Source organism: Mus caroli, chromosome 15 (genome assembly GCF_900094665.2).
Source record: "Mus caroli chromosome 15, CAROLI_EIJ_v1.1, whole genome shotgun sequence".
In the NCBI taxonomy this organism is placed as follows: Eukaryota; Metazoa; Chordata; class Mammalia; order Rodentia; family Muridae; genus Mus; species Mus caroli.
In genome coordinates this window covers 42,650,377-42,670,066 of record NC_034584.1, presented here as the reverse complement: position 1 = coordinate 42,670,066, position 19,690 = coordinate 42,650,377, and the positions used below count along the sequence as shown (strand labels likewise).

Here is a 19,690-nt window from a genome sequence, read left to right as displayed (position 1 = left end):
GAGTGTTGCAGAGACTAAACACAAAGAGAATTTTAATTTCAGGTAAAAGTATAGCAGAGAAAAATGTAGTGAAATAAATTGTATACCATTCCTTTATATTGTAACTAATTGTATGTGCCTTTCATCCTGCTTGCATATCAATATTTATATTCCTAATGAAAATATATAAACATAAGCCTCATTAAATAGTATTGGATTAAGTGTTCTTTGAAAACAGATTTATATTATATTAGTAGAATCAAATAAAAATAACAATTCCATCCCTTAAGTAATAGAAATGAGAAAAGGTTTTTAAGATAATTGGAATAGCCAAAAAATCCATAATTAAAAATAATCTTGTTTTTCTTTTTCTTTAAAGTCTGCATTTCTTTAGTTAATTCCAGTGCCCCAATTGATATTTTCTCCACATTCTACAGCACAGACTTTGAAGAGATACTTAATATTTTGTTTTCACCGGTTGCTCATGCATATTTTTATGCATATAAAATATATTACATACTAAAAGTTTAATCTACTTTAAAATTATGACTAATAAGTTTAGAACAAATTGAGCCATTACCACCTTGGTAACAATCTCCTGAGACTATTCTAATTTGCTTGCTTTTATAACATTTCTTCCAACATGGCTATAAACGGCAAACTCATCTTTTGAAAATACAGAGATTCAAATATTTTAGTATACTGTAATTCATAGAAGTAGTTTATTTTTAGCAAGCAGGAAATTAGGAAAAAACACTGCTAATATTATTACTATTAAATTACTATTATTATCATTATTTACAGAAGTATAATGCAGCATTTCTTATTTTGTTGTGATTGCCTCATTGCAAGATGAATTAAAGAATGAGAGTGAGGCTGGTAGTGAATTTTGATCAGTATTATAGCAACAAATTCTTACTTAGTTCCTCCTGGTGTTTAGTAAGTAGCAGTAAATATTTAAAACGCATGACCAAATTCATATAAACTATTTTCAAATAAACATTCAACTTCCTGTCCATCTAGAGTTTCTGAAAAAACTGTTAGATGGAGTACTCTTTTAATATTTTGGGGGGGGGGATGGGTTATGTAATTACATCTTTTCCCCCTTCCATCCCACCAGATCTTAGAATATACTCACCCTTGTTCCTTTTCAAAATCATTGAGTCTTTTTTGTACTTTTTGTTGCATATGTTTCCCTAATTTTTCATATATGTTCTGGTAAGGAAATACATAGAGCAATATGACACAAAGAGTAGACAAGACATCTAATTCTCATTAGATGGGTATGTGAGGAGTTTTGGAGGGAAGAATGTGAGGGAGAGATTATGTAATTATAATACAATCTCTAAAAATAATAACAACAAGTAAAAACTAGAGACACTATGAAATAATGACTTAAAACTGTGTATCAAATTTGCCAGTGTTTGTGAAGTAAGTGAACTGTGTCTTTTATAAGATATATTTATGCTCTAGGTTATAAACTATGCTGCTAAATATTCATTTATTTAGGCAGCAAGCATAACAATGCAGAAATATCAATACAATTTCATTCATACAAGGTAATAATGGTGCTGTTCCTATTAACAAGAATATGTGACTCCCTGTCCATTATGGAGTTAAGTAAAACAATTTTTCTTCTATGTTCATTGATGTTCTGAGGATGCTTCATTTCATCATCTTATAATTGGTTGTTATAGAAACAAACATTTCCTCAAATGACTTATATTAAAGGAGTTCCCTGAGCTGGTCAAAGCAGCAACATAAATCCTGATGCAATTTATTGCACAAGCAAATTTGTAACCTATTAATTTGATTGACCTAAACACTATTATGATAGGCAAATATTCTAACTTCAATTCCTTTAGGAAAAAGTAATCTTTGATCTTATAATCTCATATTAACACAACTGCTCATTTAAACACTCTCATAATATACACTATCCATATAATCATAGAATCTATATGAAGTTTTATTTACAAATCAGAAATATAGTTCAAAATTTAAATTTAGTTGAAAATTATATATAATGTACATCTGTATACATATATCTTTATGTGTGTGTGTTTATATACATACATATATTCATGTGTATAGTAAAATATGTACACTGGATTATGGACTAATATATATTCTTGGGAATTTAAAAGATACATAATTTTCAGTTAATTAAAAAGTACCTATATATGTAGGAGAAGATGGCCTAGTCGTCCATCATTGGGAAGAGAAGTCCCTTGGTCTTGCAAAGTTTATATGCCTCAGTACAGGGGAACACCAGGGCCAAGAAGTGGATGGGTAGGGGAGTTCGGGGGGAGGGTATGGGGGACTTTTGGGATAGCATTTGAAATGTAAAATAAGAAAATACCTAATTAAAAAATGTTCTAGCTTAATTTTAATTGTGTTCCTATTAACATTATTCAGTTGCTTTTGAAAAATTACACTGACAAATTATACTACATTGTATTTTCAATAATACTTCTATGAATACATACATTGAAAATAAAGACATTCTACAATCAACAAAAATATGTGAAATGATTAAATGTTTATCACTGGTAACTTTAGGAAACATTATTTTAAAATATTACTCGCTTCTTTACTTAAACATGAGAAATTCCTGCATTTTATTATACTGAGTTCGAAATTTGGAGTGTAGTTATTTTTTTTTTACTTATGTTCATTTCTATTTCAAGCAGTGGTTATAAATTCTCAAGAAATTTATATTTATACATCAAACATAAAGATTTCTCCCAGACTTATTGTATACCACAACATTTGTATTGCTATTTTAATATATAAATATTGAATTTACTAAGTAAGATTTGCCTTAATAATTAGATTTTAATACATTCTTATTGATTTTAACAGCTGAAGATGCTTGTGGGGGAACAATGAGAGGTTCCAGTGGCATCATATCCAGCCCGGGTTTTCCTAACGAATACCATAACAACGCAGACTGCACATGGACCATTGTAGCGGAACCAGGGGACACAATCTCACTGATATTTACAGATTTTCAAATGGAAGAGAAATATGATTACCTAGAAATAGAAGGTTCTGAGCCACCTACAATATGGTAAGTGGACTTAATTAAACTTGTATTCATTTCATTGTCTGAAGCAAAGTCGGGAACATGAAACTGTAGGTAGAGCTATAGGATATGGGTGTTGAAGGGATTTTGAAACTTTTTGCAAACCTATAAAGACGCATTGTCAGAACTGGGAGACACTTTCATGAATTTTGACTCAGTCAACATTATATCAGTACTTATGTCACAGGATTAGTAAGGAGAGTCATTTTTTATGTCAAGGAAATAAAATCTGTGCCTCTTGCTACTTAAAATGCTGCTCTTTATCATGATAGTCCAAACCTAGCCATCAATTTAAATTAAGCTACAAGTCCATGAAGTATCTTGCCTTAGTTTACATTTATAGACCATTTACTTAGCTTGTTATAACTGAAGACAAATTTTGTTTAAAGATGTATTTTTTCTTTACAGACTCTAAACATGGTTTAAAAACATTGTGTTTTCAAAATATGCCTTTTTGGAATAAAATACTTAAAGTGTTTGCTTATGTTGCTTCAAATTTGTACATGCTCCAGAGAATATTTTTTAACTGAGAGAAAAGTAAGGGATCAGTGGTGACTGGAAGACATAGGCACACACTAGAGTTGGAAGAACTTTAGAAGTCATGGAAAGCTTGTGTTAGAGCATGGGCATATCTGTTCCAGTTAAATCCAAAGGTCTGAAATGTCAAGCAACTGTTATTATGAAGTGTAAAAATTGATTTTAAGGTGGAATGATTAGCTATAAGAACATCACTTAAGAGTCGATTGTACCCATATCTTCGAAGCTTTTCCCTACTTTCTCCTCTATAAGTTTCAGTGTCTCTGGTTTTATGTGGAGTTCCTTAATCCACTTAGATTTGACGTTGGTACAAGGAGATAGGAATGGATCAATTCGCATTCTTCTACATGATAGCCTCCAGTTGTGCCAGCACCATTTGTTGAAAATGCTGTCTTTCTTCCACTGGATGGTTTTTGCTCCCTTGTCAAAGATCAAGTGACCATAGGTATGTGGGTTGATCTCAGTGTCTTCAATTCTGTTCCATTGGTCTACTTGTCTGTCGTTATACCAGTACCATGCAGTTTTTATCACAATTGCTCTGTAGTACAGCTTTAGGTCAGGCATGGTGATTCCACCAGAGGTTCTTTTATCCTTGAGAAGAGTTTTTGCTATCCTAGTTTTTTTGTTGTTCCAGATGAATTTGCAGATTGCCCTTTCTAATTCGTTGAAGAATTGAGTTGGAATTTTGATGGGGGTTGCATTGAATCTGTAGATTGCTTTTGGTAAGATAGCCATATATGGGTACAGGGGAAAAATTCCTGAATAGAACAGCAAAGGCTTGTGCTGTAAGATCGAGAATTGATAAATGGGACCTCAAAAAGTTGCAAAGCTTCTGCAAGGCAAAAGACACCATCAATAAGACAAAAAGACCACTAACAGATTGGGAAAGGATCTTTACCTATCCTAAATCAGATAGGGGACTAATATCCAATATATATAAAGAACTCAAGAAGGTGGACTCCAGAAAATCAAATAACCCCGTTAAAAAATGGGGCACAGAACTGAACAAAGAATTCTCACCTGAGGAATACCGAATGCCAGAGAAGCACCTGAAAAAATGTTCAACATCCTGCTTGTGGACGTTGTACATCGTGGTGCGCACTAGGCTCCGCACCACGATGTACAACGTCCACAAGCAGTGTATTGGGGACTTTTTGGATAGCATTGGAAATGTAATTGAGGAAAATACCTAATTAAAAAAAAAACCCTCTAACCATAAAAAAAAGAGTCGATTGTAGGAATCTAACAGGAGAGCACAGTTGCTAGTATTATGATGCTATCAAGAGACAGAGGGGTAAACATATTAGCAGATATGCTAGAATTAAAGTGAAAATGATTCTGTAACTGGTTAGGAATTGTAAGAAAGATAGTCTTGAAATAGAAACTTTTGTTATTTATTGACTTTAGCAAATGGTGAAGATGATAATGATTTTCTATATTAGCACTCTTGGTAGAAAGTTAAGTCAACTTTGGAATGGAGACTCCATGGATAATGAGATTTGCATTAAAAACAGGAGTTTGAAGGTATTTGAGACATACATTTGAAGCCATCTGACACATAACTGTATGAATGAGAAATTTCCAAAAGACATGTAATGGTGGTATTTAGTTTGTTTCATCTGCATTGAGAGAATAGAATTCAATGACTAGCTAGACAGAAACAATGGGAAGAATGTGTAGAAGGAGTGCTAGAGTGAATGTGGAGATTTGCAATACTGCCTGAGCTTGAGAGGATAACCTTGTAAAGAAGACTAAGGTAGTGCATCCAGAAAAGTAGGAGGGGACAAGCTAGAGAATGACACATAACACAAAGATGGCAGAAAGAATGTAAATGGAAGAGTGTTCCCATTGTGGCCTCAAGATGTATGAACATTAGATAGGTGCTTTGAAAAGTCACAGTTGGCTGAGTTTACAGTAATTTGGAACGGATCTCCATCAGAAATGCTACCATGTAATAAAGAACAACGATAGTTCATCTATTCAAACCCATATTTTATATCTCTTCTTTTGGGACCTTGAAAGACACAATTTATCCTCTTCCATAATAATTTTATGTGAAGTTAAAATTAAACATGGCTAATCCTGCTTTAAATAGAGGATTTAAAGAAAATTATTTTAGAAGTTACTATTCTAAAACGGTTCATATTTAATTCATGTACAGCTAGATAATGATATAATAAATTTCCTAATAATTTTGGTACTTATGATGCAGAAGTTATCCTACTGATGCTTACAAAGCATTCATGTGCTTGGGATGCTGAAGAAAATGGAAATATTCTCATAGTAATTACTCTCTTGTTTCCACTTAACTCTGTAACCTTAATAAAATCGTTATATGCTCTGAAACATTACATCCCGATTTACCTTGATAAAGACACTTCTGTGTACTACCTTCACAACTTTTAATACTTATTTGTATGTTTCAACAATATGAGGAATAAAATAATAACAGCTTTTTAATTAACTCTGTCAGAATCACAAAGTTCTCTCCTGTCTATTTTCTGTTTCAAATATCATCAAGCTACATTATTTCCTCTTGCTCAGGAAGTAATACATATTTAATTTCTCTAATGTTTTTATAGTACATACAGACAAGTCCAGACTTCTGCTAGATGGTGACTCTGACTCAAAAATTAGGTAACTTGACATGTTACATGAAAATTATAGAAATATCCATCTGTTATAATTCGAATAGTGAAAATTTAAACAAATAGTACTATTAATAAGTTATTTTACTTAGCCAATTACATACCATAAATAATAATCCCTTTAAATATTATTATTTATGAAATTAATATATAAACTTACTTGCAGACAATTCATACTGCTAAACTAAATGCTAGCCCTTTAACTCCAATAAATAAATATTTTCTGCCTTTTATAAATATACAACCATGAGAATGACACACTTTATTTCAAGTGACAAGGTTGTAAAGACTCTTCCTTTATAGCCATGTATTGGTTTCATAACATTCTTAATTCATTAAAGAGATCAAGGGGAGAAAAGGTAAATATTGAAATAATTGATATTTTCCCGGTTGAATTACAAGGAATTTCTTTGACTTCAGATATCTCATCCAAAGACCCAGAACTTTATATTCCCATATATGCTTTTAAACTCCATGCTGAAGTATGAGTAGTAGTATGAGGCAACCCATCCTTCATGCCACAAATGGTATTAGCAATCTTTGGGTTGTTTCCAGATTCAATATGTTAAGTCAATAGGTTCTGGATTGTTTCAAAACTCAACTATCCTTACCTGCTTCAACAGGAAACTCATAGACTCATGATATGGTTGGATATGGCATTAATTCCTTACATCTTTTATTTCATATCAGTAACATTCTATTAATTCTACTATATGTCTGTCACATTGTCTGTTTGGACATGTACAGCAGGAACAAAAAATTGATGACTTCCTTGCTTACAAAGTGTAAGCAATAAATTGCTTTCAACTAGATTTCTCAACGAAGCATGAGTGTCATTCTTACTCAATATTCTCACCAGCATGAGCTGTTACTACCTTACTTACTTGATACTAACCATTTGGAAGGGTTTGAGATGAAATCTCAAAGTCATTTTGTTTTGTATTTTCCTGATGGCTATGAATGCTGAACATTAAGTGACATTCAGCCATGAGTTTCCTTTGTTGATAATTGTAATTTTAGATCTGGACTCTATTTATATGTTTTTTGTGTGTTTTGTTTTGTTTTGTTTTGTCTTGTTTTGTTTGTTTTTGCTATTTTCTTGAGTTCTTTTTATCTTTTGGATATTAGCATTCTATTGCATATGGAGTTGCTAAAATTCTTTTCTCATCCTGTAGGCTTTAACTTTGTTCAAAGAATGATGTTTCTCAATTTTGGGAAGTTTAATATGTTAACTATTGATCTTACTGCCTGTGCTAACATTGTTCTATTCAATAAGACTTCTCCTGTGTCAACAAGTTGAATCTATGTATCTATTTTTGTTTGTTTGTTTGTTTTGTTGCTGCTGCTATCTTTGACACATTTAGAGTTAGGTTTTGTGTAAGCTCTTAAAAATGAATCTAGTAGGATTCTTCTACAGCCATCCATCCAGTTTGCCCACTGATTTTTGTTTTGTTTTGTTTGTTTGAAGATACTTTCCTCTTTCCAATGCATATTTCTGTTCTCTATATCAAGTATCAGGTTTGTATGGGTATGTGATTTTATATTTGGTACTGTAGTGAGATTCTGTTGGCCAGGAGGTCTCTTTGTCCTAGTGTTATGCTGTTTCATTACTGTAGATTTGTAATAAAATTAGACTCGATGGACAATGATACTTCAAAGCAGTTCTATTTTCATTTGGAATTATTTTTGCTACCCTGTGGGATGTGTGTATGTGTGTGTGTGTGTGCATGTTTGCATGTGTGTGTGTGTGTGTGTGTGTGTGTGTGTGTGTGTGTGTGTGTGCACGCTCGCGCACTTGCTTCTATTTCCATGTGAAGCTGAGGACTCTTCTTTCAAGATCTCTGAAGAATTGTATTAGAATTTTAACAGGGATCATATTGAATATATGGATTGCTTTTTACTATGTTAATCCTACTGATCTATGAACATGGGAGATACTTCCATCTTCTAATATCTTCAACAATGACTTAAAGTTTTTATCATACAAGTCTTTCAATTGCTTGAATAGAGATATTCTAAGAAATTTTGTATTATTGAGGCTATTTTTAAAATTTTTATTTAAACTTTTTTTTACAGTCCCCATTTCAGACCCTTTCTGGTTCACTCTCTGACTGTTTAATATCCAATACCTCTTCTTCCCTTATTGCCTCTACAAGGATGTCCCCACCACAACCCCCCACATCCCACCAGATCTTCCCATTCCCTGACGCCTCTAGCCTCCTGAGGGTTAGATGCATCTTCTCTGACTAAACCCAGACCCAGGAGTCCTCTGCTGAATATGTGTTGTGGTCCCATTATCAGCTGGTGTATGCTGCCTGGTTGGTGGCACAGTGTCTGAGAGAACTCAGAGGTCCAGGTTGGTTGAGACTGTTGGTCCTCCTACAAGGTTGCCCTCCTCCTCAACTTCTTCCAGGATTTCCCCAATTTAACCACAGGGGTCAGCAGCTTCTGTCCATTGGTTGGCTGTAAATAGCTGCATCTGACTCTTTCAGCTGCTTGTTGGGTCTTCTGGAGGGCAGTCATGATAGGTCCCCTTTTGTGAGTGCTCCATAGCCTCTGAAATAGTGCCAGGCCTTGGGAGCTCCCCTTGAGCTGGATCCCAATTTGGCACTGTCTCTGGATCACCTTTTCCTCATGATCTTCTCCATTTTTGTCCCTGTAACCCTTACAGACAGGAACAATTATGGGTCAGAGATTTCTACTGGAGGATGGCAACCCCATCCCTCACTTGATGCCCTGCCTTTTCTATTGGAGGTGGGCTCACAAGTTCCATATCTCTACTGTAGGGCATTTCATATAAAGTTTCTCCCTTTGAGTCCTGAGAGTCTCTCACTTCCTACGTCTCTGGTACATTCTGGAGGGTCAACCAACATCCTACCTCCTGAGGTTGCCTGTTTTCATTTTCTCTGATGGCCCTCAGGGCTTCAATCCTGTTTCCCCCACCCAATACCTGATCATGTTCCCCATGCCCCACTCCTTTCCCCTTTGAGACCCAAGTTCCCTTCATCCATCCCCTGTCCTGAGACTGCTTTCTTCTCCCTCCCAAGTGGAATTGAAGCATCCTCACATGGGATCTTTGGCTTGTTAGCCTTTTTAAATTCTATGAATTTGTATCCTGTGTATTCTGTACTTTTTATGGCTAATATCCACTGATTACTGAGTACATACCATGCATGTCTTTGGGTCCTGAGTTACCTCACTAAGGATGATATTTTCTAGTTCCATTCATTTATCCTCAAAACTCAGGATGTCCTTGTTCTTAATTGCTGAGTAGTATTCCATTGTGTAAATGAACCACATTTTCTGTATCCATTCTTCTGTTGTGGGACACCTGGGTTGTTACTAGCTTCTGCTATGAATAATGTTGCTATAAACATAGTAAACACATGCCACTGTGGCATGGTGGGGCATCTTTTGGATATATGCCCAAGAGTGGTTTAGCTGGATCTTCAGGTAGATCTGTTTCCAATTTTCTTAGGAACCTCCAGTTTGATTTCCAGAGAGGTTGTACCAGTTTGCAATCTTACCAGCAAAGGAGGAGTATTCCTCTTTCTCTACATCCTCTCCAACATGTGTTGTCACTTGAGATTTTGATCTTAGCCATCCTGATTAGTGTAAGGTGGAATTTCAGGATCATTTTGATTTGCATTTCCCAGATCACTAAACACCTTGTACATTTCTTTAGGTGCTTCTCAGCCATTCGAGATTATTCTGTTCTGAATACTCTGTTTAGCTCTATAATACATTTTTGATGGGATTGTTTGTTTGTTTTTGTTGTTGGTGGTGGTGTTTTTTTAATTTTGTTTTTTCTTTTTTGGTTTTTTTTTGGGGGGGGTTCGGTGGTGTGCTTCTTAATTTATTTATATATTTAGTACATTAGCCATTTATCGGATGTGGGGTTAGTGAAGATATTTTCTCAATATTTAGGTTGCCGATTTGTCATATTGGCTGTCCTTTGCCTTACAGAAGCTTTCTAGTTTCATGAAGTCCCATTTATCAATTCTTGATCTTAGAGCATGAGCCATTGGAGTTCACTTTAGGAAATTTCCCCCTGTGCCAATGAGTTCAAGGCTTTTTCTCACTTTCTCTTTTATTAGAGTCAGTATATCTGGTTTTACAGTGAGTCCTTTGATCCACTTGAACTTGAGCTTTATGCAAGGTGACAAATATTTTCATTTTTCTACAATCAGACAGTTTGTCCAGCACCATTTATTGAAGATGATGTCTTTTTTCCATTGTATATATTTGACTTCTTTGTCAAAGATCTGTTTCCTATGAATGTGTGGTTTTGTTCTGGTTTTTAGTTCTATTCCATTGTTCAATGAGTCTGTCTCTATACCAATAATATGCAGTTTTTATCAACATTTCTCTGTAGTATAGCTTGAGGTCAGGTACAGTGATTTCCCCAGAAGTACTTTTATTATTAAGTATTGTTTTAGCTATTCTGGGGTTTTTGCTTTTCGAGATAAATTTCTCTTTCCAAGTCTTTGAAGGATTGTGTTGGTATTTTGAAGGGGATTGTATTGAATCTGTAGATTGCATTTGGAGGGATGGCTATTTTGCTATGTTAATTCTGCCAATCCATAAGCACGGGAGCTCTCTACATTTTCTAAGAATCCTTCCTTAATTTCTTTCTGAGTGACTTGAAGTTATTTTCATACCGATCTTTCACTTGTTTGGTCAGAGTTATCCCAAGATATTTTATATTATTTGTGGCTATTGTGAAGGGTGTTGTTTCCCTAATTTCTCTCTCAGCCTATCATTTGTATAAAGGAAGGCTACTGATTTATTTGAGTTAATTTTATATCTAGCCACATTGCCAAAGTTGTTTATCAGCTGTAAAAGTTCTCTGGTAGAATTTTTGGGATCACTCATGTGTACTAATATATCATTTGTGAATAATGATACCTTTTCTTCTTCTTTGCCAATTTGTATCCCCTTGATCTCTTTTTGTTTTCTTTTTGCTCTAGCTATTACTTCAAGTACTGTATTGACTAGATATGGGGAGAATGGTTATTCATGTCTTGTCCTTGATTTTAGTTGGATTGTTACAAGTACCACTCCATTTAATTTGATATTAGCTGTTGGTTTGCAGTAAATTGTTTTTATTATGTTTAGGTATGGATCTGGAATGCCTGATCTCTCCAATGCTTTTAACATGAACAGGTGTTGTATTTTGTCAAATACTTTTTCAGTATCTAAGTAGATGATCATGTGATTTTTTTCTTTGAGTTTGTTTAAATAGTGAATTACATTAGTGGATTTTTGTATATTGAACCAAGTTTGCACCACTGGATGAAGCTTACTTGATCAATGATGGTTTTGATATGTTCTTGGATTCAGTTTGCAAGAATTTTATTGAGTGCTTTTGCGTTGATATTCATAAGGGAAATTGATCTGAAGTTCTCTTTTTTTATGTGTCCTTTTGTGGTTTAGGTATCAGAGTAATTGTGGCTTCATAGAATGAATTAGGTAGTGTTCTTTCTCTTTCTATTTTATGGAATAATTTGAGGAATATTGGTAGTTAGTCTTCTTTGAAAGTCTGGTAGTATTCTGTACTAAAGCCATCTGGCTCTGGAACTTTTTTGGTTGTGAGGTTTTTAATGACTTCTACTATTTCCCTAGGGGATATGGACATGTTTAGATAGTTTACCTGATCTTGGTTTAACTTTGGTGTGTAGTATCTGTCTAAAAAACCATCCATTTCCTCTAGATTTTTCAGTTTTGTTGAGTATATGCTTTTGTAGTAGGATCTGATGATTTTTTTGAATTTCTTCCATTTCTGTTGTTATGTCTACCTTTTCCTTTCTGATTTTGTAAATTTGCCCTCTGTGCCCTTTAGTTAGTTTGGCTAGTATTTTATATATCTTGTTGATTCTCTCAAAGAAGCAGTCAGTTTTTGCTGATTTCTTTCTTAGTTCATTTGTTTGTATATAAGAAGACTACTGATTTTTATGTGTTAGTTTTGTATACAGCTACTTTTCTGGACAGCTTAATATACTGAAAGTTCTTCTGGAATTTTTGGGTCATGTATGTATATTATCAGATCATCTGTAATTAAAGTAGTGTTGTTACCATTTTTGTGCTGCTAAATGTATTCATGCTTGCAAATGGGATATCTGTAATTATTTTAGTGCTTTCAATTTCTTTCTTTGATGTTTTATAATTTATAGTGTGTAGACACTTAAGCTCATAAAAAGATTTACTTATAGGTTTTTTTAAAGTACAATTAATAAAAGTTCTAAAATATATGAATATATGAAGGTGACCTTAAGGAAATAACTAAATATTGGGGAGACAGTTAGGGCCCCAACTGGCATCTCTTGTCACCAAATGAAGTTTCCAGTGCTGAGATCTGAGTTACAGCTATTTGAGTTGTTAGCCAAAGGGATTCCACCAAAACCCAAATTTACTGAGTCTCTTGCTAGGACACATTGTTCTCCACAATAGGACAGCAACACCCAACTGCTTAAAGACAACACATATACAATTCACTGAATATTCTAATGTCCATTAGTTACCTACATAGAGAGCCTTAACCCATAATTGACACCATCTTAAATATAGGAAAATTCTCTGCATACTATCAAAAGAGAAAATAACCAACCCAGTAAGAAATCATTTATCTATAGTTGTGTACTGCCTACAAGACACGTTAAGGAAATGGTGGAATGAAGCTTATGGAATAACCAAACAATAGATTCAATTTGACTTAAAGAACACTCAATAAGATGGAACCCATTCAGGACACGGCTTATATAACCAAGAAACTGAGAGTATAGCCCAATGACCTGGGGCAAAATCAAAATTATACTGGTCTAAACAAATGTTGTAATGAAAACTGCATAGTGTTGGAATAATAATAGGCATGCTGATTAGTGTAATCAAATCAAAGACAGAGACATAAGAAGGATTTAAGGGGATATAAGGATCTCTCAGGGAAGTGTCTTATTGATTTTGTTGTTGAATTGGGCTTTTTGTTTGTGTGTTTTTGAGATAGAACTTAAAGTTAGGTGCTTAGGCATGGGGAGATGATTTGAATTAACTTGGGAGATGGGAAGAATAAGATCAAAATATATTTTTATAGTTATTTTAAATAATAAAAGTATAATAAAATAGGAAATGGCTATATGACCAAGTAATCTGCAGATTCAATATAATAAAAATGAAAATTTCAATGAAATTGACAATAATGGGAAGCCATCAAAAATTCATATGGAACCATAAATCATGGAAAGCCAAAGGAATCTCCAAAAAAAGGAAAAAATAAGAATATATCAAGATACATTATTTAGAATTTATTAAAGGGTCATGTTAGTAAAAACAATATGCTTCCTTCACCCAACACATAATCAGACAATTAAATGGCATAATGGAGTACAAGACCAAGAAATGACCCCAGCTATGATTTTTGAGCTTTCATATAAAGCTAACATTAGTAGATAAAATTCAACATCGCCAAAAATATCCTGAGAAACCTAGATATCCACATATAGAATAGTAAAATTAAACCACATGTCTCTAATATTATACCCAAGTCAAATCAACATATGTCAAATGCCTTAAGAAAAGCCTGGAAGATCTGAAAATATTAGAAGAATGCATTGTGATGCAGTTCAGGATATAAGAGATCCTGTGCAGAGGAGTAACAGAATGCATTTTATGTATGCGTGAAATTTCTGAAGAACATGAAAACTTATTAAATATATTTTAAAATGTATTAATAAAGAAAATGGCTAAGATGCATATGAATACAAGTTTCATATAATTAGCAATCAGGAAAAATTAAAATAAAAATGTATGTAGAATCTTTTTAACCACATAGGAAGTCCTAGCAAACAAACAAACAAAAAATGATAGCAAATGTGAATAAGTATGTGAGCAATCTCTCACCTGTATGTCCCAGAAAGTATATATTAATATCCTGGAAGATAAACATTTGCATATGAAAAATAGGATGGTTTATATTGTGAGTATGGGTAAATATGAAATCTATTTAATTGCAAATATCTATTGAAATCTTTCACTTCATACAATGAATATAAACCAATACAATCAAATAATGAAAATGTGATACTTAGAGACTTTGAGAAGGGCAAGAATGTTGTGATGTGCTGGCCGTCTGTTGATCTAAGATCATGGGATCTGAGACTGTCTTCAAGTAAGGAAGGGTACCTAACAAATCTCAGGAATGAGCATTTCAGCTGGAATTTCTAGCAGAGAAACATACATATAACACATGGTGCCTCACCATGCTAGAGTTCTCTGGAAGCTGAAGGACAACCATGAGTGAAAATTATAGAGGAAAACAAGACATGATAATGCCTAGGGCAGGAATCACTGCTGACTTTAGTAATGGTAAGTTGTTAAGCCCTTTATTATTTTGGCATCAGGGTAACATTGTGAAATTTGTCATTTACAAAAAGTATTTTTTCTGTCTGCTCTCCCGAAAATAAACTATAGGAAAAAGTCTATTGTCAATATTCACGATATAGGTTAAAACTGACAATATCTATAACAAGGCTACCAAAATGGATATGAAAAATTCATTAGAATTTCTAGAAAAAGGTGTAAGCATTTTTGGAAAGGGAGATATGAGCATGGAGGAAGGAAAGAGAGGATAGTTCTAAAATACTTGGCTTTAATGGTGGTCTAAACTCACTATATCTTGGCGATGGGAAGAGGACTAAGAAGACAATTTGTTGGAATGCATTTTGAGATATCTGACCTATAAGTAGGTAGCTTTTGCATATATGGGTAAGACATGTTTTAGATCAGCATGAATGTTGCAAGCTGCAGATCAGACTCTAATATTCAGAAACTATAACTCAGTCTCAAAGTAGAATAGAATACTACATTAAGAAAAGAAAGAATACTAAGCACTAGGGCATTTCACCACCAAAAATTCTGAAAATTAACATGGTATGGAAAGGATATTTAACATGGGAAAAATGGAAGAAAATAATATACAAATGGTGTTCATCAAGTTAGATGGAGAAACCTTCCAGCTACTGCTCAGTTGTGTCTCATAAAGATATTTTTTTGTTTGTTTGAGACTGGGGTAGGCTATACTCACAAAATGCCATATGCCTCTAATGGATCTTTAAATATTTATGAAATAAACATTTTAGCTTATTAAATAAGATTTCAATCTGCACACTGATTTAGGAATAGGGTGTTGCAGGATGTGGTAATTTTGATGAATTAATTTTATGGGTGAATTTAACTGTAGTCGTATGAAACAAAATAAGTAGTGGTGGACAGGTCACTTAAACTATCAGGGAATTTTGTAAGAAAGATATACAAAGAAATGGGAAAAGGTGGACTGATCTGGAAGAGTATTTTTAGACTCTTTATACATTTTTAACTATATAATATTTGTCTGCATAAATATATATGTTCCATGTGTTTACCTAGCACCCAGGAAGTCAGAAAAGATCATAAAACCCATATGGGTTGTTCTAAGCTGTTATGTGGCAACTCTTAACTGCTGATCTGCAGCTCCCAAATATTTTTAGTAAATTTTTTACTCTTTTGTTTCTTAATTGTTAGAATTAAGGCTATACTTTTTATCATAAATTTAATGGCTCATCAGAAAGTAAACAAGAAATGATAATAAGATGAACTTGGGCAATCATCTTAACAAGGTAAAAATAACTAGTGGTAGTGAGTTTAACCTTTACTTTAAAGGTGTATTTTTGAAATGAAGTAGAATAACACAGAAACAGGAAAATTAGGTTGGAAAGAAAGTCAAAACTGATAGATCATTTAGCTGAAAAATCAGAACTCATAGAGAAGGATTCTATTATAGTGATACTTTTAGATTTGATGACTGGGGAACTGCTATTAATGAAAGAAAGATAGAAAAACTTTTTAACATTAAGATCAAAAGAAATAATTGGAGTCCAGTTAAAATGTTGAGTGAATACTAATTTGATTCAGATTTTCATTAGCATATACCAAAGTTTTATGAATGTGAGACTGAATCATGATAAGGACTTTAAAACTGGAATAACAGTTCATAAGCTGATAAAACTTAATACTACCAAGCACTAAAGAATGATCAGTTAGTAGTGGAAAAGGAGAATTCAGATTTTACCAGTGAAAAGTGTATATGAATGTTATTTACACTGAGAATGAAGCAATTTATGTAACATATTTTGATTAACCTGAATTATTTCACACATTTATATTTTTGTTAAAATGTTACTTGACATTCAGATATACGGTGATAAGTTTACACTTGTAGATTTCTAATCAAGACTGGTTGCTATCTCCAAATACTGCTTCCAGTTATACATCTAACCCATTTCTTTCTCACCTACTCAGGGTCATGCTTCTGATATTCTTAATATTGTCTATGCATCAAGTTTCACTGTATGAATGATAAATCTCCAAGCAGACATAACTGAGTTTGTTCCCATTATTTCTCTTTAAATATATTTTACAAAATGACCAACAACCTTTCAGTTCCTAATTTAATACCTACCTGAATTTGATTTATCTGCAACATTTGATCCTATCAGCCGTGTGACATTGGAGTCTTGTTCATTATTTTCTGACTGTATCTTCTTCGATTTTTGTAGTTATAATTTCTGCCCTCATTTTTTTCTGAATATATTGAGGTCTCCTATGATTTTTTTGCTCATCCCTTGTCTTGTATTTTTTTCAATATTTTCACTTTTATTTTTTTATTTGGAAATTGTTCTCTTTTTTTTACTCTTCATTATTCACCTTTTTTTTTTTAGTTTTCTTAATAATCATTTGCACTCTTTTTCTTTTTGTGCATGTATTTTCATGTAACTAATGCAATTTTAAAGCTTTAATTTTAATCTATACATAGTACTTAGAACCACATACATTTCTGTCTTAAGTAGGTTAGATTTCATTGTGAAATTAATAAGTGGTTTTATTGTCTCACAAAGTAGAAATATTGAAAGTTTTATTTTTTCCTGATTTTTACTGGTTATATTTGACTGAAGCAACATTCACTAGTCGTGATTAGACAAGCAGAAAAAGGAAATTTTACAAAAGCATGCAATGATACAATGCTTTGACACAATACAAACTCTGAAGATGATTGCATAGGCACTTTATCCAGGACCCCAGTATAAAATACTTATGACGCATTCCTGTTATTGTTGTGTTTGTAAGCTGTTTTTATTACCAAAGTTACATGTTTCAAGATTGAACTACAAAGTCTATAGTCTAGACATTCAGAAGGACAGAGGAAACGCAACAATGTATTCATGAAGTTCTCCTTTGACATACGTGCAACTAAATCATCACTCTAACTCAAGATTATAATCAATTTTACCAATTTTAAATTATTGGAATTATAACCTTTGTTTTATGTGTAGGTATATTTTTCATCCATGTATGTTTGTGCAGCACATGTGTTTTAGTGCCCCCTAAAGCCTAGAAGGGTGAGGTGCATTGAATTCCCTGGGACTGGAGGATAGTAAGCAAAGCTGAGCTTTTGGGGAACTGAAGGGCTTCATCTGTAAGAGCAACTATGCTTTTAAATGCTGAGCAGTCTCTTCAGATCTAATTCAAATTCTAATCTTTCAAAGCCTTTAAGAGTTTATATTTTCTGCAAATGAACTTTTCACTATGAACAATTTGGAACTTTCAAGTGTGTGTGTGTGTGTTTACTCCCATATTTAAAACATATCACATACTGATATTTTTAAAAATAGTGTATTGCTATAAGTAGCGAATATCATTTGTTTTAATACATAATTTTACCTTTCCATTAGTTAGAAATTCTCTAACCTGACACAAACAGTATTACTAATATACTATTGTATTATATTTATATATTTTTCTTTGTTATAAAGAAAATGTGTTTTGCTGTGTAGCAAAAATAATTTTCAATTTATCTTAGGCAGTCTCAGCAAAGAGGGAAAGATTACATATGAATGAAACTAAAATTAATAAATATCAGGCAAATAAGAAAAAAAATTCAAATTTTACAGCAAAGTCAGAGCCATATAAATGCAAAATTTTACTATTTTATTTTAGATACAAATGTTTGTTATTGGAAAGTATACCTTATATCTTTATGGAAATAAACATTAGTAAAATTTTACAATGTTTTCCTGCATATTTATTGAAGTACATAATTTTTAGTGTGGTCATGAAAATTATACTTATTCATTTTCACTTCTAAAGTTAGAGCTTGGATTCTCTAGTAGACCAGCCTCAACAAACATACCATGTAGACTACTCCATTTCAAACCATTAGTCAAAGTTAATCTCCCATCTCTTAGTGGCTTGTTTTAGGTATCTTTGCGCAGTGATGAGAAATATACCTAACATATTATGTGATTATATAAAAATGGTATGCTCACTTTGTGGCCTTAATTAGCCAATATACATTTATGAAATCTGTGTATAACCATAATTACCTAGGAGGTCTCATGTACAGAAACCTAAACTCCTTGCTGCTATCACTTTTCCTCCACCTGCTTAAAACACTCATGAATATTCTCCAGAGCCTCTACAATCTGAAACTCTAATCTTTGTTATCCTTATTTGCTCCTTCCATCTAAGCATTTTCCACAAATGTAATCATGAAGCATGGTGGGTGCTTGAATTATTCAAATCCCTCCAATGGTGATTGGCCTTTACTTAAGACAGGAGAAAGTATGACTATTTTTGGTAAGAAGAAAGGACAAAGATCTGGTGCATGGGAGTTTATACTTTCATGACTGGAAACATTGTCACATCCTTTCTGGAAGTTTCTGATTTCAATATAAAGGAAAGCACAAAAAGCACTTTGTTATAAAAATGATAAATGAGAAAATTCTGTTAGATTCCAGGAGTTTTTCAAGATAAAGGCAACTGAAGAATGGGAGGAAACCCCTACAGTGCTCTGTAGATTTAGAGATTTTGCAAAGTGCAATTTCAGCAGCAGCATTTTGGAAAGTTGTTGGCATATGTAGCACAACTTAGTTGTAAAGGCTATGCGATGTGATAATGAAACTGAAGTTATCTATGGAGCACAGCCAGGATATGGAAAGGAGGGAGTTTAAATGGACTTTGTCACTTATTTCTGTCTATTCAGTTTATCTCTCTATGAGTTAACATACTTATTCATGAAACCTCGTTTTACAAAGATTAAGCTAATTAAAATAGGAAAATGCTCTAAAACATAAGGAAATTAAGATTTAATAATGCATATGTTGTTTTATATACCCCAAACAACAACTATGAAGTGTGGTAACTTCTTTTATTTTAATGGAATGGTTTTATTTAAAAGTTAACTCCAGTTGATTCATATCAAACTTATTAATCATTTACTCACATGTTTTGGAAATAATGTGTTTTCTCTCTCTCTCTCTCTCTCTCTCTCTCTCTCTCTCTCTCTCTCTCTCTCTCTCTCTCTCTGTCTGTTTTTATCATTTTATAAGTCTTGATTGTGTCAATATAGAGT

The 19,690-nt window shown here is 33.2% G+C and overlaps 1 protein-coding gene across 5 annotated transcripts in view; it reads left to right on the top strand.

Moving 5' to 3' along the window:
- Positions 1-19,690, top strand: part of Csmd3 (CUB and Sushi multiple domains 3) — a 1,196,994-nt gene that overhangs the window by 313,237 nt on the left and 864,067 nt on the right. For all 5 annotated transcript variants that reach the window (XM_029469822.1, XM_021183659.2, XM_029469819.1 and 2 more), the window contains exon 5: positions 2,845-3,052. In XM_029469822.1, the coding sequence (XP_029325682.1) occupies positions 2,845-3,052 (208 nt within the window). The remainder of the gene's footprint in view (positions 1-2,844; positions 3,053-19,690) is intronic.